This window comes from Galleria mellonella, unplaced genomic scaffold, assembly GCF_026898425.1.
Source record: "Galleria mellonella isolate WM207_F2 unplaced genomic scaffold, CSIRO_AGI_GalMel_v1 utg64, whole genome shotgun sequence".
Taxonomy (NCBI): domain Eukaryota; kingdom Metazoa; phylum Arthropoda; class Insecta; order Lepidoptera; family Pyralidae; genus Galleria; species Galleria mellonella.
Genome location: NW_026442133.1, coordinates 5,984,146 through 6,008,918, shown reverse-complemented (window position 1 = coordinate 6,008,918; position 24,773 = coordinate 5,984,146). Strand labels below are relative to the sequence as shown.

Genomic DNA, 24,773 nt, shown 5'->3' with positions numbered 1-24,773 from the left:
CATTTTATAAAAACCTAAAAATAATAAAAAGATAAAAAAATTACAATGTGTTACTAAAGTGTCTTACATAACTCGAATTAGCTATTACGATTCATCGATGTAGATTTTATTATTTAAGTGATTTATTCATTATTTTAGTAATCTCATGAATATTAAAATGATTTAATAATTTCTTAATATAATAAATATTTTATTGGATAAATAAAACAAATGACTACTTCAAAATTAAAATACGAATAAATTAAGACCTTGTTTCACAAAAAAGAACCGGCTTCAATATCTTAATATTAACCGGCTTCAATATTAAGATATTGAAGCCGGTTCTTTTTTGTGAAGAACATGTATATGAGAAATAATAATAATGTGTTCAAAATTGGTGGAGATGTTGTGATATCTCCATACTAACCATAACATACATACAAAATAAATTAAAAAAAAAAATACAGACGAGTTGAGAATTTTTAGTAGAGTTGTGAAATAAATTGAAAATAGAATTTTACAGATAAGTTTTCTTTTTTTTTTTCTAGTAAGTATGTACGTAAATCATATAACATTTTTAGTTTAATAAAAATTTCCGACTAATTCTCATGCGATAGAAGATACTAATCCTTACTATCCAAATATTATAAATATAAAAAGAATTTATTTCTTTGTTTTTTACCTATTAGCATCTTGATGGTTTAACCGATTACTATGAAATTTAATATTTATATTTTTAGGTTTTAGCAATCGACAAAAATAATGAAATTATATAGATTTATATTTACTTGGACATAAATAGAAAATTTTTCATTGAGGTCTAATGGCATTTAAAAAACTCACTTCGCTATTTACTATTAATTACTAGATGAAATTATCCTCGAGCTTTTGAAACGATTCAATTGTTTTTTCAATAGATAGATTTTTTCAATACATTAATGTTCCTGTTTCTTTTTTCGAAACAAAAACTTAATTAAAAATCACAGGTAAGATATACTAACATGATATGTAGATACGTGACATTGTAATTTTTGTAAGCAACTGCAGCGCCCTTTTTAAAGTAACTGTATATGTAGATAATTAGTGAAAGAGCTGATGCCACCCACGTAGTTCATTCATCGTTTATAAATGGCAATGCGTTTGCGCATCCATGATATGACAGACACTTTAATGCGTTTACGTCGATGACACGACAGCAATTGATTAGAGCTTTTACTAATCGATGATTTGTTTTTTTTTACATTTAAACCATATAAGTTTATTCAAATCAGATCACAATTAATATATATACAAGTAACAATAGATACGTACCGGTACGTATCTTTACATAGATATGTAACAGATGTCTATATGTCATGCCATGGTAAGCAATATTGTCTTCACTATTTTTGCCATTCCAGTTTAAAAACACTTAACTGTAAATACCGCAACATTTAATAATATTAGATATTTTATTTCCTAATTGTTAGAAATAGATCTTTTTTCTTTATATCGTACGCATTACTCTTCAAATACGGAAGTTTTACAAACAGACTTGTTTCTTATATTTTTTTTAAACTTATATTTTTTTAATGTAGTTTATTTAACTAAGCACAAATTACTTAAAATATTATAAGTTATGTATCGATATTATAAATTTGATATGGCATCTAAAATCATGTAAGTTTCAACAATCAACGCTTAAATTATAAAATGCACTCAAAATTCAATGCACTGCTACATTTAAAATAAACAGTTCTGACGCGATTTCTAATCCGCTAGAGAGTTTTAAAAACCAGTATATATCGGAAGTTTGCCGCAACACATTTACTTCAGGTAGACATTAAACATGTCTATGTTGTAATACCACAGGTAATACTGTTAGGTAAAAAATATACAGTATGTATTTCAAAGCTTTACTTAAACGTTGAGTGCATTGTTACATATATACTTAGTTGTTTTTTACACAAATCAACATATTTCAAATTAATTTAGAAATATCAGAGAAATTAATACAAATATAGTGAAACTTTTAAAAATAGGTATCCAACGTATAATCTACTTTTCTTTTGAGTCTGATTGAAAATACTATTTAATAATAATAATAATAATAATAAACTCTTTATTACATTGTTTTCATTATATATATATATATATATATATATATATATATATATATATATATATATTTCTACATATATATATATATATATATATATATATATATATATATATATATATATATATTGTACATTAATATTAAAATCTCTTAAAATGAATTTTTATCTAAAAATAATACCTTTACAATTTAGCAAAAGTTAAAAATATGTAATGCCTCGTTTCTAACAAAGTAGGTATAATATTAACATTTAACTGTATCTATCTCTATTGTTCTTCATGAACATGTTTAAAAATTATAATTTTAACTAGTTATTTTTAATAGGTACATGCAAAATATTATTTGTATGTGTCTAATATCTACAGTTATATATATGAATTAAAATAAACAAATAAACCTTTTATACCGTTACCTATTACATGTTTAAAATTTATAAATAGTTTCAGGTCACAAGAAATAAACAAAAATACTTAAATTACATTAAATAATTTAATTGTTATTTTTATGGAGTGATTATCATAATATATAAATAACTAAAAGAAAGTTAAGGCTGTTTGTTTTGCTACTCCACTAAGGGATAACATACTTAGTGTTTAATAAGTACGCAAAAGTATCCATTTCTGATACATGTTACAGATCATTGTAAAATAGTAGTTTCCAACAATATCTAATGTAACATATAAATAATCTGTAATACATTGAGACTTGACATAGAATTATAATTTGTTATTGATATGACATGCAAATGTAATTATTAATCTTATTTAACAATATTGGGCATGTATCTATTGAAATTTATTGGTTTAATTTAGTTCAATTTTATCTTTGACATTAATTTTGTATAATCTTAATAATCCCGTTATTGATATATCCTTATTTAAATTATATATTAAATTTGCAGGCCTACAAAGTAATTAAATAAATATTAAAAGATCTATAGCATGGCCTTTATTATCTTAAATGTCAGTTCAAAACAAATAAATATTTCATTTAATTTCATTTCATTTCAACAACATACAAATCCAAAAAAAAATTATATGATTTAAAGTACCTTTAACCCTTTTGTATTCACTAAGAGTTATCCAATGACTCTTTCTATATTCCTCGATCTCACTGCAAATGTTCAATTCACTGGTGAACACTTTCTTCTGTACCGACAAATTTTTCCGATTTACTTTGGAATCCGGTTGGAATAGTGAAACAAACTTATGTAGCGGACTCATTGTTTCCAGAACTTTGCTACCCTTTAAAATTTTACAACTTACATGAAGCCTTTTATTTTTTTTTTTTTTTTAATAGGGAATCAATAATCAAGTCAGTACAAAAAAATTGATTTTAAATTAAAGGAATTAACCACTAACTAAAGAGTTTTTTTCAGCTATACCCAAAACAATAAACGAAATTGCAATAAACACGATTCGTATATCGAGAATTCAGACGCGGTGACCGTTTTTTTGTCGTCACCAGTCCGAGGCGCGTGCGACAATGTCGCCCGTCGATCTTTTGCCTATTACGACTCTACTTTCTTGAGCTGCAGAAGCTTTCATTGGTTACCGTTCACCCTGGATATAATAGTCAGATAACTGTCCGCAGTTAACTGCAAACCGTATACTTTACTTTGGATTTAATGACTTTAATAACTTGAAGTTTAATAATAAAAACGTATAAGATGCTAATATAATTACGTCAGTTTTTTACATACTTAGATATGGTACAAAGATATGCCTGACATTTTATGTTTAATTTTGAATTTAATTTTTTCACAAATAAAATATAATATATCAATTTGTGAAAAACGAATACAAAACAAATAAATTTCAGGCTTAAATTCCGAAAGAAGGGTAGATATCATCGAAACATTCTTATCAAAGCACAACAATTATATAAAAATCCGGACTAATATAATTATCATCATTAATTTTATTTATATTAGCTATGGATGGATATCCCGTTACTTATTTATTTCAGACAACTTTGAATTAATTTTTTGTTAGTACGAGAAAGTGTACTTAAAAACCATGTTAGTATTTAATCATTAATAATTATGTAGTCCTCTGGGTAGGCATTTGCATCAGAAGACTATCTAATTAATTTCCAAATATGTTCAGAATACCATTATCATGGTTTTGACTGCATGAATAAGAACTATGTGTTATTTTTTCAATTGTTTTCAAGTGTGATTCAGTAACAAACATCAGAACATCTTTACAAACTTTCACTGGCTTTTACTCGTGACTTTGCCCGCATAACATTATGTACCAAGATAATTAGTAGCGTATATCCTTCTCTGTTCTAAATAGTATAGCTGAAACTAATAACAAACAAACTCACTTTCACGTTTATAATATTAGTAGGATAAATATAAATTGTTATTTATCTTTAAATAAATCAAGGTAGTATTATTTAAAAATATCGCATAATTATAGTTATCGGTTAGTTTCTAATCTAAATTAAATAAGAATCCAATCTAATAATAATCTTGGCTTAATCATCACGAGATTCCGTGTGTATGTTTGAGAACAATCAATATATCCCGGTCACGCCGACGAAGTCAAGGGAGAAGACTAGTAAATAAATAATACATGTATTTTGACCTTTATGTTTTTTGATTAAAATATATCTATCAATAAATTCATGACAGGTGGCTACTTATAAGATTTAAAATTCAGACATCAAAATTCAGGCAACCTCGTCATGCTTGCAATAATTTCGCGTAATTACTTAGTAGCTGTGTTGCTATAGCGACTACAACCCGTTCATTGACATTTAAAAAATATAATTTCACGGATATGTATATATATATATATATATATATATATATATATATATATATATATATATATATATATATATATATATATTACGGAACTGAACACTGCTATTATTCAGATATTAGTCTGCTATTTAATTACACTGGCGATGAGGAACACCAGTAAGAGATGATCGGTATGGATAAACTGCGAACAATTCGTCGCGAAAACTACCTCAGTAACAAAACAAAGTTATAAAAATAGATTTCTTAAGAATAATGATAATTAAAATATTTGTATTAAAAGTATTAATAGTAAATAATATTAGTAAAATATTTACTTGTATGGCGATACATTGTTTTATACTATGGGGGCGTCATGAAAAACACTGGTCTATATTAGTTCTATATTATATAATAGGCATATCGTCCTTAAAATTCTAACTCCACTTAAGGCATAATTTTGCATTTCAAAAAAAACTTAATAGAATCTGTGTTTGTGCTTGTGTCAAATTAAACGTTTATGCCAATAAACTTTCGAATATACTAATGGCAACTGTTCAAAATCGATCATTCTAAATAAAACACACAAAACTTGGAAACTACAAAAATATAACTTATGCGAAGTTAAATATTATTATTTGTTTCCATAGATATTTCAAGTGAATATCCTGACTGTTACTTGTAAATAAATACTTGAGACCATTTTTTTTTAAATTAAAAGTAAACAAAGTTACAAGCGATAAGTTTCATATAATGAAATGACATAAAATTCGTCAAATAGATAGAATTAGCTATATTGTGAGAAATCACAAAATAAATAGTACTTTAGTATTATGTAAACTCATCTCGAGTACGCAATTAGATAGTTTAAATTTAATTTAAAATAATTTGACCATTTTCTTTTAACTTGAATTAAGTAGATACGTCTTAAATGTCGAATTAATAACGTAACACTAGTAATTAAGAACGATAAAATTATGTCATTCCAACTTTCTTTTTTTTGTAGTTTAATCGTTTCGTCCGCATGTTATTATAATTTATAACATTTGTAACTTACTATACTTAATATTTTATTAAATTAATTAGAATAACAAACAAGCTAAAGGCCCACCTAATAAAAAATATTAAGCACCTATCCATCGTGTTTATATGTTTGTGTGTGTGTGTGTACTGACTTTTGTCACCTGTTCTGTCAGCACAGAGCACCAGTAAGTGATACTAGGTGGTATACCAATAGTGCAGACGGGGTTACCATTCCATTTTTACCCTGTCAGGTCGATCTCCACGCAGTCCCCCCTAAATACAATGGTCATTAATGCTAGGTGGATTCATCATGATAGGTCAACGGATTTGCTTTCGTTGTCACCTGTCACCTCTCATTAACGTATACTTACTAAGCGCCGACAAGGTTACCATTTCATTGGTTAGTTGATTTATTTTTTTTTTAATTCTGCTTTATTCGTGCATTAGTGTACGCGCGACTGGCAACACTCAAAGATTGACTAAAATAACTTCCGCAATATAACATACAGTTCAGTAAGATATTTACCATTTCATTATCATCCATATAAAGAAAACCTCTCATAGAATAGAAAACATTTATCAATAACAAATAAAATCAATCAATTGAAATCACATGGAATAAACGTCAAAATATTTTATTTAGTGTTAACCCGCGACTATCATCAATTAATCTATAACATAAAAATGAATCGCTGAATATGTTGCTAAGCGCAAATTACGAGAATAGCTGAACCGATTTCGCTAATTCTTTTTTTTAATATTCCTTGAACTACGAGGATAACTATTACGGTAGGAAAATTTAAAAAAATTGCTTGAAAAAGTCTAAAAACAACACTTTTCTATACTCCCAAAACAAACGATTCATAATAATACTTATAAGTCAATTTGAACTTTAATACCATACCATAAAGTTCAAGTATTAGTGGAGAGGTTCCGGGAAGTCAAAGCAATTGAGTGACGTGGCACGGCGTGTTTTATAATTTTTTATTTTTTGACATACCTAATGTAATTGTTGACTTATTAACTTTCTTTTTTCTTTTTTTATCTTACTAGCTGACTCGGCGTCGCGAATAGCAGAATAAATAAAAAAAAAAAACAAAAAAATGAAAGAATCGACTGTTAGGCGGTACGTAGTACGCGGGGTCAGCTAGTTAATAATAAAAATGAATTGATAAATTCTATTGTATATTAGCTTAGAATTTACAACCAGCTAGTAATTCGTACGATGAAAAAAATATGTACTCATATATTATTTAACCGATATTTTGATCACCCAGGATAAAAATTAATTTATATTCTTTTCCATTTCAAATAACCTTATATCATCATCATAACAGGAGGTTAAGACACCAAAAGGTAACTAACAAACAAAATCACTTTCATATTCATACTAAACTAGCGGTATCCAGCGGCTTAGTCGGCATGAACTACTAACTATATAAAATATACTAAGTTTAACTTAAGATGTAACGTATTGATGTCCAAAATTTCATTAAAATCATTCCAAAACTTTTGCATTTGTAATAGTCGTAAAATATAGGGGTGGGTAATACGGATACCGGGGGGGGGAAAGGGATTGTTAGTAATGGAGACTGAGAATCCCATTGCTAGTAATATACCCAACCAGGTCGACCTCCTAGCGGTTCCCCCTGGAAATTATCATGATTAATTCCTGATGAATTCATCATGATGGGCTAACTGGCCTATTTTCATTCTCATCTATCATCCTTCACTGGTGCTCCGCCAGCGTATTCCGTTAGCGCAGGCGGGGTTACCATACCATTTTCACCCATCTGGACATTGATGGCGGAAAAAAGGTCATCACACATTTCGTATTGCCCATAACGGTTTTTCGAATATGTTAAAAGTCTGTTATCCAATATTATTTTTTTTAATAACAGTCTTTTAACATATTCTTTATTGGATCAGATTATAGTACATATTATAATTAAAATATATAGATAATGCTATACGTTACCCACCCTTGGCAAAATATTAGTAAGGAAAGTAATGTTTATTTACTCTACTTATATGATTTCGATTTGATAAAAAAGCATTTTATTCTTGTTAGTACCTAAGTAAAATTATTTAATGTCAAATGATAATACTAATTATTACTAAATATAGCTTTTATACAAAAATTATAAAGTTATTCTAGTTTCCAATTAATAAATTAATACACTTTTTTGAGCGACATCTGTAACAGACAATTGAAAATAAGATTAAACCTAGTCACGTTCTCATCAAATGAGTCATGGTACCACCGATGCCCATTAGATGGAGCCACTTGTCATTATCTACCGTTATCAATAGATGGCGCTAATATTCACAAGAATAGCGTCTTGTCTACGTTATATGTACATAGTATAAGCCATGCTCGTTTTAAAGAAGTACATAGTTTTAATGAATGAAATTAAATCCATTAAATTTAGTTTGTTTAGGTAGTTAAAAATGTGTTTATAAAGAAAATATTATTTTTATTTAATATAGTTTAAATAAATAGTATGCAGGTACATCAACATTCACCCTATTATCATATTTCTCTTCACATATATTCTTAATGTAAAATGAGCATAGTTAACTAAATAAACTGCTAACTAAATATTCAAGTAATACAGAAACGAGCTTAAAGATATAAGTAGATATATAGGTAGATATGCCTAAGACATTGAAAAGTCAAGGTATGTTTGTCTTATAGTAGATATTTATACACGCTGTCTGTTAATTCGAAGAAACAAGACAGTAACGGCCACATTTTATATCTACAATGAGTAATTATTACGCTTCTTAGCTTTTACAAAGTGTAGAAATTTATCATACAAAAAGCTTCAGTTTTTGTTTAAAAGTTTGTATTTTATGAATCAACTAGCTTTTATCCGCGACTTCATTCGTCTGACCGAGGTACTTTCACTGACTGAAGAAAAAGTTGCCTATAACCGTCTCCAGGATCACATTTATCTCTATACCAAAATCCATCATAATCGAGTCAGCAGTTTAGACGCAAAATTGTAACAAACAAAAAAACTCGATTTCGCATTTATAATATTAGTGAAGGACTACGTACTCGCTTACAAGACCTTAGTCTTTTAAAATAATACCGACTGAGTTGATACACAAGTAGGTACGAGTACTTATGACTCTTATGACAGTTTTTGTCTATGTACATACAATATATCGATTGTTGATAGTTTATGATATTAAAACAAGGGAAGGTCGTAGTTTAAGGGCATCAGGAACCGTGCATTAAAAAACGATTATATCAAATATAACACTATTTGTCTTAATTGAACAGCGGGATTGTGTGTGCTACCTGAAAAACTGTTCAAATCCTTTAGATGGAAATCCAACACCTTCTCCAATCGACAGAAGAGTATAGTGGCACTACCTTTTTAAGTGTCATCAAACATTTTGCTTAGGAACGCCAGAGAAAAATCGAGCTTGATTATAACTTATCTATATATATATCACTATTCTTCGCGATTGGTTTTGATGTTTAACATACATATGTTAACTTCTTATTTTTTACAATACAATAAGGTCAATTCTGAGGCGACATTTCTTAATTTGGTAGTTTAGCGAAATTACTATTTTATGGACCAACAAAAACTAAATTAATAAGAATTTTTAACATTCTTTCTCATATGTACATACTGCAAAATTTCTCTTTTTTGCAAAGAAGCGTTTGAGTGAGCAAAATGTCTTTTAAAAACTTTAAGATTTTTTTAAATTCTTTAAAACGTATTGAATTAATCGTGCGAAATCCAAATCCCTAATGTGAATTTTTCAAAGGCAACAGAACATTGCATGAAAATCTGAATTTCCAAAACTATCCGCTGGAGGTGATAGAGTTAAGTTTTCAACACAAATTGACATTGAAATTGTAAAAGTTAACCAACAACGACCGATAACAAACATCAGTCGTTTTAGACGCCAGATAGTAAAGAGCGGCAAAAGTCTAATGCAAACAATTGCCAACGTAAAATAAAATTATCATGGCGCCTTTTGAGAAGGGCAGTGTTAGTGTAACAGATCAGATTTTTAAAAATTCGTAAGGTGATGCCGAAAAATCGTAGACTATTTATTTGACATAAAACCGAAGTAGAATTTATACGAAACGCTTTCAGATCGAACAAAACGCGCCGAAAAACAATCTCATTCTAACTTGTTTAAGGGCAAAAGCCAGACCTAAAGCTAACGCAGTAATATAAATTTGTTTTAAACTTACACAACACATGGGCACTCACACAGCACAGTTACTATTCGTAAGGGTTCATTTTAATGAGGGTCCCATTTTTTGAAACCGATTTTCATTTTTATAAAACATATTTCTGTGAATTTTATAGTTCTAACCAATTCACATTAAAATTATCCAATTAGTGTTTATCATGGCATATTTACTTGCATGTATCTATCAATAACTTACCTTTATTGGTAGGCAAAGTGGTCGGCCGCTGCACAGGTGTCCGGTGGGATGCCGGTTTCCGCGGCGACGGCGGCGGAGCGAGGGACGTGCGAGCGCGTACCGATACTGGTGACGCGGACAGTTTTTGAACCACACCATTTTTCTTAGCTGTAACAAGTGACAATTACCAATTTTTATTATTTTTCAAGTAGCCAATACTTAAAATATAATTTTGTATGCATGTATGACAACACGAAACATAGAAGGAAAGGGATTATTAGTAATGGATTTTGACAGCCCCATTACTAACAATATACTCTATTAGGACGATCACCACGTGGCTCCCCCTGGGAACTATCGTGAACAATTCTTGTTGAATTCGTCACGATGGGCTAACTGACCTACTTTATCCTCACCTATCATCTCTTACTGGTGCCCCGCCAGTGTATACCGATAGCACGAGCGGGGTAACCATTCGATTATCACCCATTAAAATACTTGCACAATATGTGTGCATTTTAGTATGCAATTTTAAATGTTTTATTATTATGATGTATAATGTCTCGGCGTATTTAAAACTATCGAGGCAAACAATGATTTTAGTTCGCGGCGGCGACCACCAAGTTTTTAAAACATCTCTATTCTATGTGCACCATGCACGAAGCAATTTATAGCTTCGATCAATCGAAACGATAATCGTAACGGTCCGTCTTTAAACATAAAATTGGACATAATAATACAGCCGAGAGAGGGGACTTGAAACTTCGTTGCCAGCAATATACCTTGTCAAATCGACCTTCACGCGATCTTTTCTGGAAACCACGATAGTTGATTATAAGTGAATTCAACACAATGAGCCAACTAATCTGACTTTATCCTAACACTGACGACACTTCGTCAGTGTTAACTAATAGCGCAAACTTTTACTACGAGGTGGTTGGATCAAATGGATAAGTAATTCATTTCATCCATTAATAAAACTATGAAACAACCACATGAAGGGATTACTAGGGAGGACACTTAATAACGAATCGATTTTAACAGCCCCGTTGCTAGCAATATATCCTAACAGGTCGACGGTTCCCTCTGAAAACCATCATGGTTAATTATTGGTGAATTCGATACGATATGCCAAGCTGGCTTTTGTCTTCAGTAATTATCTCTCACTGGTGGCCCGCCAACGACAAAGCAGGGGGGGTGTTACTATTTCATCTTCACCCATTAAAAAATAACTACATCTGTTAATTCGATTCAATTCTATTATAAAGATTGACAAACGGATCGTTACGTTATCAAAATCGCTTCGTGTATATATAAAGAAGCTTCAGTGATAATGGTATTTGTATGAATACTGTGTATGTGTATATTATTAAATTAGTCTCTGACTTCGGTATTAACTCAAATTATAAATGATCAACTATGCTATCAAAATTAGCTTTAATAGATAAGATTATATTTTTTAAATTCTGAGAGCTTTCTAATAGTAATATCGCTATTCGTTATTGTTTTACTAGACTTTTTAGAATCGTATCAATAGAGCCAATTCTGACGTTATTACTAAAACATTTCTAAAACTTTATTTTATAAATAGTTTCACTATCCCTCCATTTACTTAAAAAGTTATAAAAAATAACATAAATAAGATTTCGTCACAATAAGCCCAATTTCTCTTTACATGATCGTTAACGTTTTTAATATATTCAATAACGTAGCATGGCACATGATCGAACCAGTTCCAATTTGACACACTTTTAAAGGACAACCTATGCGCAGGCGCCATTGTTTATATCTTAAACAAAACTTGCGTAACTAGCGTTGCGAAACTCATAGTGTCGTTTGTGAAGACTTTTATTTGCAGTTCGTGACTGTGATAAAACACATTAGCAGAACATTAGGGAGACGTTTACTAGTTATACATGATTATAAACATATTTCATATTCTATGCTACTAATATTGTAAACGTGAAAGTTTGTGTCTTAAAACTTTAACATCTAAACCTCTTGGTTTAATTGTTAATTGCTTAATCACACTTAAAAGACTCGATCAATTTTAGTCAACTTTGATACAATAATAAGCCATACCTTAGATTGAAACAGAATACTTTTGAGATAGAAATTGTTAATAGAACTAAAAGACTAATTAGGTTATTATAACATATCTCTTTAAAATTTTAAAAGGAAATAAATATTAAAACAAAAACATTCTGTATCAATCATATTAAACAGGACTGTGATTTAACGTAATCATTGAACTACCTAATTCCGAGGTTTATTCGCTCCAATGACTATTTCGTAGCCGTGCACTGTCTACCTACAAACAAACCGATTAGTTGATACTTATAGACATCCAATCCAGTCATTAAATCTCCTTCCTTATTAATGGTTACACAATATTAAGCCAATAAATTTATCTCATTACATAATTAAATTTTGTGACATAAATTTCATAAAAAACTTTTAGGATCTGACATTTGAATTTTAGGGCCTGAAATTTCCAAGCCGTATGTTTTTTTTTTTTTTTTGTAATGAATGAATATGGAATGGTAGTTCTTAGCAGATGATAACGGAATGGTAACCCCGTCTGCGCAATCGGTATACGCTGGCGATGTTCCAATGAGTGATAATAGGTGAAAATGAAAGCATGGGATGTAACATGAAATAAGATCCCGAACTTTCGGGCACAATATCATGAACAGAAAGTTCGTAACAAAATCGGTCCAGTAATGAAGCTTTAATTTTAACATCAAATTTGTGTTTCGATCTGTCCCAAAATTATGGAAAATACTTTATGATAGGCCCTCAGGCCCATTGTGACGGATTTATCACGATCCGCGGAGGAACCGCGTAAAGGTCGTCCTAACAGGGTATATTGTCAGCAGTGGGGATGGAATAGTTTAGCCGCCTTTGCATACAGTATACAACAGCGTAGAACCAGTGAGTGATAAATGAGAACGAAAGCAAGTCAGTCATCCCATTGTAATTAATTCAGCAGAAATTAGCGAAGATGGTTTCCAGGGACGACCGAATGTAAGTCGATCTGTTAAAGTATACTGCCAACAATGGGGTCATTAATCTCCATTAGTAACAACCACTCTCCCTCCGCGTATGTAAAACTTAGTTGCACAAGTATCGTATAGTAGTTGCATACAATTTTACAGGTTATATTATGACCGGATTAAAATTTACGCCGAGGTTTTTATTCGCGTCAGAGCCGAAAACTTGAAAGATAAAACAAATATAAGACCAAATATTGTCCGCGAACAAATAATCTCCTGTATGCGTAAGCTATTATAAATTTATTGTATAAATTTCCAGAAAGTAACGACCACTGTTGAAGTGAATACGATATACGATTTGTATAAATTGGCTATTATAACCCTCCAGTATTATGGTATAATCTCCCTTAATCTGTATAGTGACAACATGACGCAGCATGTGACTCACCCTGAACATTGGGAGGTTGTGGCGGAGTAGGTGGAGGACGGGCGGGGTTCGTTGGCGCCGGGACGCTCTCCCGTTTCTTGCCGTTCCCTGAAATTAAAAAGAAAACAAAATTAATAAATATAATCTTATGTTCTATGTTACATTTACACAATGAGAGTTTTTATCATTATAAAGAATCTAATATACTATATAGATAGATAACTTCAAATTATCAAAGTATGATAATTATATCTCGCTTAGATTTTGACTGTGAATAAATGAGGATAAACAATATCATATTATCCATCTGTGTACTAAATTACATGATCAAGGGCCATATGATATTGGTATACTCTAACAACATGTTTTTAGAATTTTAAATTTAATTTTTTATCTATTTCATTCATATGGTCTTTAATAAGATTTACTTCCTATAAGCTATAAACTTCTTCAAACATTTCCATAAATGGTTGTAGAAGTTAGCTTTGCATAAAAACTAAAAATGGCCTATATTTACCCATATCTCTGTGTAAGTTACAGGCACGAGTAATATTAGTATCACTCCAACATATAATATTAGTTTCCTTTGAACATTGAGAGCAAAAAAGTCATTGCCCATTTCGATATCGCCCATACTAGTTCGATGTCTATATTCACTTCGATGGGGTTCTTCATTTTGATGTTATATATTGCATAAGCGATATATCTATTATTAGTCCAATATACAGATATTGTGACTAAAATATATAGATACTGGTATATATTACCCACCCCCATTTGTAACCAACATAGAAAAACTAAATTTATAAACCACTGGCTCAAATTACCAGGTACAGACTTTGCACATAAATTATCTACATAAATATGTATATTTTTTGCGAACAAATAGCAATGCTCGCATGATTGCATTTTGCTTTAAATTAAAGCAAAATACAAACTTAACTCTTCCCTCAAAGCCTTTGAGAGGAGAAATTACAGAGTACGAACGCATTAAAACATAAAGAGTATCATGTGTCATACAGTGTATTCCATAATGTGCATGGTGTTGTTTACGTCTTAGATGACTGTTACCACTTTCTACAAGGCTGGTCATCAGCTTATGTGCCATTTTCAGTTGCATAAAAAACAACCTTATAAAACTTTCGAAGACAGACTGAATTTATAGAGGAAAAGTTCATTGTTTGCGTTACGACACATTATAATCGGGCATCTATCTCTTCATATCTATCAGATGATATCGTGGGAAGGCACTTGTTGCGTAAACACAAAGAACACGAGCAACAAACGAGCAAGAAATGCGTAAATAGGTAACTTTTTATCAGTTTAGTGACACGACACGATTGTTATTGTATGTAATAAGCTCGAAAATTGCTTCATTCACATAATTAAAGATGCGACTTTTTGATACTAATTTACTGTGAAAATCAATAGTGATATCGGTTTGTTATTTTATTCTGTCTTCATTAAAAATTAAGCAAGCAGATCTAGGTTAGATTGAGCTTGTTACATTATTAATGTGACTTTAAAGTTAACTGATATAACAAACACATTGTTAATGTAGATAACCTTTTGAGAAAATCTCACATACTATCATGCACCGAAAGTATTCTTTTTTTCCATTTTTAAGGACATAGCATATTTAAGACCAAAAGATACATTTGTTCAGTGCCGTACTAATCGTACGAACGAGATGCAAAAATCTCCCCCTTTATACAATTAATCGATATGTTTATGACTTCGATTTTACTCTGTATATAATACAAATTATAATATTGATAGTTTACACACATTTTACTACAACACACGTGAACTGTAATATGGATTTATTTTATACGACTTCCACCAGCGCTATAAATATATCGCCCACGTGAACTCACATGAATCAAAATAAGAAGACATTCTTAATAAAATAAATACTTAAACCTGTTTCTTGAATGCACATCAAGTTTGCTGAGATAAACATACCTAAGAATTATTAGGTATAGAAACAATTATTTACAGTTTGTTTATACAATACAAACAAGCTGACGATGTACTAAACAGATTTTCTATGTACTCGTAGATAACAAAACAACCCGCGTCGTATAATAGACATGAACTACATTTAGAACGTCACTGAATATAACTCCACTGCTCATATATCTCTCACCAGTTATAACACGAGGCTAGTTAACTAAGAGTAAGCTAAGCTGTTATCTCTTGCAAAGTCAAGTTTTGTCCGACTGAGCTAGTACCCAATTGTATTAAAAATAAATTTAGTTTAAATAAAATTTAGTTCAGGACTTAACGAGACGCAATGACACTTTGGAACATAGGCAATAGCAATTAGATATAAAGGTACTATTTACCTGTAAATGTGTAAACAACGTGAATATTTAAAATTAACAAAATGTAATTTATCATCCGGTAAGCGACTTCAGAAAGTTGATACGTCCTATATAACGAAGGTGACGTAGAAACCTTTGGCACCAAAGATCAATACCCTTATACAGTATATAGTAGTTTAATAAAATAACAATAAACAATAATTTGGACTCACATTTTTGTACATAAAGTTAATTTCTCATATTCGAGGATATTTATTCCAAATGAAGTTCAATCAACTAATCATCAATTAAACTAGTTGTAGACACAAAACAAGTAGTTACAGTGCGTTGACTCTCGTTTCATTATTCAGAGGATTTCTTCAAAATCTACTTAGTTACAGAAGTACACTGAACTTATGCATTTAAAATAGTTCAAGAGAAATTTAGGTATACGTTTTGTCATCAAAATTATTTAAAAATTAAACCGTACAGAAATAAAAATTTAAGCAGAAGTAGTAAAAATTATGTTTACCTTTATGTTTATTGAATATGCTATAAGGAAATACATAGATAATAATATAAACGATTATAATACAGGCATGCGTATATCATTCATTACTATGAGGTGATTTATAAAGTTCTTAACAGATAGTAATGCACTAAGAAAGAGACAATGAGTTCAGAAATGACTGACTGAAACGAATAAAAAAGGAAACTACACTGTGCCGATTTATGTGTGTAATATGTATTAAACAATGGGATAAAAGCAAAGCAAAGATGATAGGTAATTGTTTAAAAGGAGATTTTATACAAAATAGTTTTTCTAATTCTATATAACACGCGACTAATATTATACTATTTCTAAAGATTCGAATAAACTACAAATAAATATCGAAAAAAGAGGTGACAAATTTTATTTAAATATTATATTAGAATAAAAGACGTCCGAGCAATAATGTTATATGAAATACTCGTACGTATAATTACTTGTTAAAGGCATTCTATAAATTTCACTAGTCACTAGCATACTAATTCATAAAAAGAAAATCTTAAGTCATTGGCCGTGATTTATCAGGTGCTTTGTGGTATAAAGCTAATGGACGTGATTCATTATTAAACTACAGTCTAAAGAACTTTAATCCTGTCACATGTAAACGGTATAGGTATCTACATTGGTACATACTACATAAAAATTATTAACATAAATTATCACAATAAATAAAGCACACATATCAAATTATAATCGTAAATAATAAATTAAATAATAATGTATTAGTTACTTCATTTGTAAAACAAGAACTCGTTTCTATTTTATATCATTTTATACACGTATTTTCTTTTTATTAATTTGTAAATGAATTTATATTATTAGATTATCAAAATACTCACCTCTTGCGCCGAAAGACCCGAATCTTTCTCGATTTACCGCTATCTTATATTTTTTGTCACTAGGAACCGGTAGTTTAGATGGATATTTCTCAGAATTACTTCTGTATAGCTTCTCTTTTGAACCATGCGCTCCCATCTTCGGTTTCTTCATTAATATTCAAGGCATCCTAATATATTTCCATTATTCCATATTCAATTGTCTTCTAGGCACAAGTAGGAACTGCATAGTTTGTTTCAAATACATCACTTGAATGTCACATCACTATTTCTTAAATTTTTGTTCACAAATCACTATTTATCTAAATATTTTATTATCACGTGTAAACAATTTTCATTTTTATGCTAAAAAGTAGTTTTTAGTTATAATTAGTTTAGTTATTCAATATTTAATTATTGAATAATTCAACCAATATGATCAGTTTAGGAAAAAAGTGGTGCCATAATTTCTTTTCCACTCAGTAGTTATTGGTATACTTTAATTAATAATATGTTTGTTAGTTTATCACAATAACAATGGTTACACAGCTTGAATGAAATTGAGTACACAGATAGACCCTACCTAAATTAACACAAAATATTTACATTCTGATACAAGTAGTAGATACCTACATATGCATATCAGGATACGATATACTAGTGTACCAAACTGTATTCAAATCCATTCGTTGATTGAGTAACAAACACTTAAGAACGCCCAAATTGTCTTTACACATTTTCACATTTATAATATTTATAGAATAATATTGTAACAATTTAAATAATTTGTATGTTAGTAAATAAACGTAAATAGAAGGATCGTAAAATTATACACACACGTGGTTAGGTTACGGCGGTCAACAAAGCCCTTTTGCTGATATAATTATTGCAATGCTTTAATCTATTTTGGTGGTCGACTCACTAACATTTGTCCAATATACAATGACCCCCCCTGAACGAGATACACTAACATTAAACAACAAATGAAGACACAATTAAGTGAAATACTGTAGGTCTACACAAAATGGCACTACAACATAAATATTAACTGCTTTCTGCTTAAAAAGGATCTTCTGAGAGTTGCTTAAACCCAGTCATTTGTCATTCAACGTTACATTATTACACTAAATATGCTTTGTGATTTCAAAGCGTTTAGTCACTGACATTTCTACACAAAAATACTATTATTATCTTATTAATATTGTTATTGACATTTTAAAACAAATATAAATTTATAACAACATAACTATATTTTCATTTATATCAAAACAAATCTAATTATATGCAATTTCAATTTCACAAGCCTGTATTTTTTGTTTGATATAATATATTTATTTCTGAATCTATTTTACTATTTCAATAATTATTGTTGCAATCGATGGGACATTAACCCATACAAAGTCCCATTACACTTACTGTACAAGTTGTCATGTCGTAAAACTATTTCCCGTACGCAAGACCAATTATTTATCTTTCGTAAATATAAATTTGTTATGATAAAAACAAATTTACACTCCACAAACAAGAGTTCTCTTCAATATTTAAATTATGAATAATTATCAATAAATATGTAGCACCAATGATACATTTCTAAATATATTGACAATAAATACTAATACCATTTTAATTTTCAAATTTACAATATGTGTTATATTAGAGATTACTTGCAAAAACGGAAATTTATTGTTTAATGAATTAATTAATAGTAAGTAATTTTAAGAACTAATTAATTTTAGCTAATGAACTCTTAACTTGGTGCACTTTATACGACAATATTTCTTTTTTTCATTTTCATTTCATAAAATAATATTTTATTGAGGTTATATAAAAGTTAAATCATAAACAGATCAAAATTAACTATGAATCTACATAATAATAGAACTTAAAGGCATTATTATCTATAGAAATACTAAGTAGAATGTAGTACCTAGAAGTAAAGAGAAAACAGAACTTGACCAACGTAACGACTTCATTTCCGACCGGAGATGACCGAGCACAGTGTTCCGTCAGGTTATAAATTAATATCGTTCACACTTCGATTTTCGAGTAATATTTTTAAATTATTGTTTTACAAATAAATGCTTATACACCTAACTCACACAAAATACACAATCACGGTCGTTATTTAAGAATTTAACGCCAGATCTAACAAATCTTTCTTGAAATATAAGTAGGCATATGTATTATTTACAAAATTAGTATTCCTGTTTATACCTAATTTCGTTTTATTGATACAAATATTATTTACGCCATTACATTTAAATATTATAATTTCATGTTTTATACTTTAAAAGCTATTGAAATTTATATTTTGCATTAGAATCTATCAATAAGTTTGATATTAGGAAAAAGTCATCTAATAATTCAGGACAGACTTAACAACCGGTTACAGATAGTTTTATTATAATTACACGTGATATAAGACAGAAAACCTTTCAACGGTTTCTTAAAAACATGTCGAAGAGCTCCAAGTTTGGATACTTTATAATTAACTCAGCTAATTGATCCCAGTTTAGACTCGCCGCGCCGGTACAGATACAATGCATCAAATTAACGTTTCTGTCACATGCAGTTTCTTGGACGCAATGTAAACTAGTTTCTATTCAAATCAACTATCGCATTTAAATAATTATGAAACAATTGCTACTACATTTAAAATAGTCCTTATTACATTATGGAAATAAAACGAATGTAATTTATGAACGATTTCTGTAGTAAACAGTTATCTACAGCTTAAATCTTTCATTATTCCACAGATTACTTAATTGTTACTTATTTAAACGAAATGGTTTTGTTTCTAGCTGGTGATTTACACTAAACATAATTAAATTGATCAAGTAATAAAAAAAAGTATTAAAATAGATTCATCCATTTGGAGTGCAGAGACAAAAGATTTAAAACTTAAAATTAATCAAATTTTACACAATTACTGAATATTTACCACGATCGCGCCCGCACAGTACCACTTATTTTTTATTCCCATAGAATTTAGGAATATCCATTGTTACTGTATTGTACGCTTATATTACAAAATAAGACTACAATATTAAATTTCAACCTTAATAATTGTCGTATTTTATCCAAAAAACACAAAGACAAAAGTTTTAAAACTTAAAAGATATTTAATATAGTATACCTCATACAACACAATAACAAAGGGTATTTCTAATTTCCCATGGAAGCAAAAGATAACTGGTTCCGCGCGAGCGCAGTTGCGGTAAACATTCAGTAATAATGTACACTTATAAACTCCTTTGAAAAAAGCGGATGTTTACGATATTTTCATAAAAATGCTACATAAAAGGAATTCTCTTTCAATTCGTAAATTAGTCTTAAATATAACGGTTCACGCTGTTCATCTTTGCCAAAACTTCAACCTTACAAAATAGTACCTACCCACTGATTGATCTAGGACAATAAACGAGTATAGATTATGTATATTATCTCTGGAAGTCTGTGTTTGATAAATCATTTAATCTCATATAAAACTTTCCTGTTCACTTCTGCGAGATAGTTTTGGTATTTGTGTAGGTTAATTTCATATTTCACTTAGCTTAAAATTCGTGCATATCATTATGTGTAAATATTTATTTAAAAAAATATACATCATATGCTACTACAATATTTTAAATATAAATTCAAAATATTCATTCTACATTATTCATTACTATTCGTTTTTACAAAAGAAAAAAATCTATATGCATTCATCCCAATACATAAATTAATCATGTCGCTTAGTTTTGTTAATTAAGACGAATGCTTAGTTTATTGAAAACACCAGAATCTCTGAGTTTAGCCCTAATAGATCGTATTAGTCACTTGAAAACATATGCGAGCATTGCCAGTTCTCTCAGTTTCTATTTCAGTGTACTTGTTTCAGGGTTAAATAACTTACGAACTCCCTCTTTAGACGTTTAGTACAACAGCAAGTACATTTTAAAGTTCAACACTACTATAATTTAGTTTTCAAATATTTTACACTTTAGCAGGCATTTAAGTTTTAACGTACTTTATTGTTTAGACAACCAATTGACGTCTTATTGGAAGGCACGAGTTTTCATGAATGCTTTGGCCTACTATTGCCACGCTGGTCAAATTTACAGGCTTTTATTTATTTTGATACATTTATCTTGAAAAATAAATTACATGCGTGCATGCACGTACATGTTCGATTCCTAACTTTTTACAAAAAAAAAAGACCAACCCTTATATATTTTTAGTTACATAAATGCAGTCAAAATCGATGAAAATACTAATTTGCTGCTTAATTTACTATATCAAACCGAGACACTTATTTGAATACAAGAATAAAAAAAATAGAAAATGTTACAACTTTTACCGACGATTTCATTATAAAGTTAAAAGTTATAAAGTCGCTACATGCTGTTTACAGTGTTAGTTACCTAGCTACTCGTTTAATTATTATCTTTATGGATGGATATTGCGTGTACATTATAAAAACCTATAATTATTAAAAATTTCAAGTTTCTAACACAGATGAGATTGAAACTTGAAATTTCACTCGATAATATTGTGCTGCTTTTTAAATGATTAGATATTTAAAAAATGTCTTATAATATTGTAAATAAACGTAACTGTTTCATAAATATATAGAAAATGAATGAATAGTCCATTCCGATCATCAGATGATCCAGGACAATTCGTATAAATAGGTTATACCTTCAATCTTTTATACTGATTGTATATTACAGTATATACATACAATAGTATGTTACATCTCTTATTCTATTAGGATCACCAACGCGTTGAACACTTCGCAATAAAACCGTTAAGATGCATGCGGGCGTAAAGTATGGTTTACCTTTGTTTTGAAATCCTTTTGCAATGTAAATACAGAAAACAAAACTAATATACGTACACCTATTCGTTGTATGCGACGATTATGAAAGTACATTAGATTTGTCATTGAAATTGGATGGGTAATTATTTACGTTTGCGTAAACGTATTTATAATGAGATTTAAGAAAACAAACAAAATATATTTTATAATTGAACAATGATATTTTAATTTAGTTTAATTAATTAATTTAAAAAAGGAAGAGGTTAAAAATGTATCAGTATTTTCAAATGTGCTTATTACCACATCGTCTTCGTCAATTCTATTAACAGTATTAAATTATTGTTGCAAAAAATTGAGTTTATTCCTGCGTTGATCCCATGTTCATTTTGTTTTAGGAAGCAAATCTTAAATATTTGCGTACTGTAAAAGAGATGAAATACTTCAAATTTCCATATATAAAATAGGCTTATTATAGGAGAAATATATTTTGATGAAATCTAACTACATATATTACTATAAATATAATTTTGTAGTCTGCATTATCATTTTAGTATTGAATCGTTGAAACAATTATTTTTATCGCTACATACACACTCAATATCTAACAGAAAAAGAACATTATCACTGCAATAGCCATTAGTCACAGAAACAGTTCCAATGTTACATTTACACTTTATGCTGTAAATTAATTATAAACTGAACATAAAAGTTTATATACTCTCATGAAAATTAACATAGACACGACATAATTCCATTTAAATTTATATCACAGTTTACGAAACAATTAATATCAATATAACTTATTTCACGAAATCAATTATCGGTAAAGTAATATCAAAGCAATAAATTTTATACAATTAGAATTCTCAATTTACTAAATCACATTTCGAAATCCTTTTATATTATTATATGTTGAATAACAAGACGAGCAATCTTCGCGAATGATCATAGACTAACTGTTCAGTAAATATTGTGCCGACATTCTGGCACCCCACCCAGGTTTCGCTTGAGTAAGATGTTACTAAAAAATCAGCAATTTCCATAAACACAGCTCTATGATTACTAAGTAGATACTATCATAATGACTTTGTTTAGTTTGCACGCAACTTGTAATTAGTAATAGTATTTAAAAATGCTTACTCATATTTATAAAGTTTAATCCTGCCTGGTATCACATAAGCTTAAGTGACTGTTTACCATCAGACGGGTTGTATGCTTGTTTGCCATCTTCGACATAGAAAAAAACCTATGTTTGGACCGATACCGAAAAATAAGGGACATGAAATTTACATTAGGTACCTATATTTAGATCATCCACGTCAAATAATACTACTATTAATGCAAAAAGTAACTTTCAGAGTAGATAAAACAGTTTCATATTAACATACATAATAAGTAACACTCGATTTTCGCACTTTTTGCATGAAACATGAATCACATGAATACCTACAAAAATACATTAATTAAAGTATAAGCCAAAACAGATATTTTTGGCCTGCATTTAAATACTCGTCAAACAAATTTTGTTAGTTACTCAAGCAATATATTCAGTCACTGTTTGGAACTGAGTTACACAACAGAATATTTTTTTTGAAATTACCTCATTTTGAAATCAAATTAAATCATATTCAGAAATAGCTAAAAATAAACAGGTGCCGATAATGATTTGAGAAAATGTGAGATGACAAAGTTGTTTATCAAATAAAAATCCAAACTAATTTAGTAAATTACTTTGGAGTTTTATTTAATAAAAATATTTGTAAATTAAATTTACAAATATTTTTAGTTACAAGATATATCTTCTTAACATTTTTGTGTATATTTCCAAAAAAATAACGATATCTTTGTATAAATAAAGGTATTTTCCTATAAAAACGGAATATTACTCCTTGATTAATAATAAACTTTGAAAAATGAAACCTAAATTTTATATAGTACACATAATAATATCCTCTAAATCTCCACTAAGAAAGTGCTTTTAGATGTCACGGAACGGTTTTTAAATAGAAAAAAAAACAATGTTTTAAGTAAAACATAAGTTCAAATTTTTATATACTTAACAATGAATCTAAATATCAGTGATCTAATAAAATAATCCCCTACTCAATCAAATCATTATTTTAAAGAAATTTCTTGTTTAGTGTCAAATTTATACAGTGAACATGCGATATTAAAGGTCATTATGTCGTAAGTATGTAGTCACAACTAGTAGTTTATTTACTTAAGTACAGACAATCGATAAAAATAGATATAAGATGATGCCATAGATAGACAATATGCAATATGAATAGTTAAACCATGTAGATACCTACCGATATTGAATGTTTAATGTAATGGCAATCACATACAATTACATCCAAAGATTATTAATTGCCTAAATATAATCTATAAAGAAAACTACTTGAAATTGTCACAGCACTACATAAAAAAAAGAAAGAATTTACACTAAAACAACAAACATTTGACGCTACAATAGAACAGGGGAATCGTCACTCCGATACAGAAGCTTCCAGATGTCGCAAATTCCGTCACAGATACTTACCCATAAAAGAAATACTGAGTGCTGATTTTGATGCGGGTGCGGCTTGTACAGCCACACGATTTGACTCAACTACTACCTGATC

The 24,773-nt window shown here is 29.4% G+C and overlaps 1 protein-coding gene across 1 annotated transcript in view; it reads right to left on the bottom strand.

The window, feature by feature from the left end:
* Positions 1-24,773, bottom strand: part of LOC113512638 (uncharacterized) — a 114,172-nt gene that overhangs the window by 44,585 nt on the left and 44,814 nt on the right. The window contains exons 4-5 of the mRNA XM_052900267.1: positions 13,699-13,785; positions 10,276-10,422 (exon numbers count right to left, since the gene is read on the bottom strand). Coding sequence (XP_052756227.1) covers positions 10,276-10,422; positions 13,699-13,785 — 234 coding nt within the window. The remainder of the gene's footprint in view (positions 1-10,275; positions 10,423-13,698; positions 13,786-24,773) is intronic.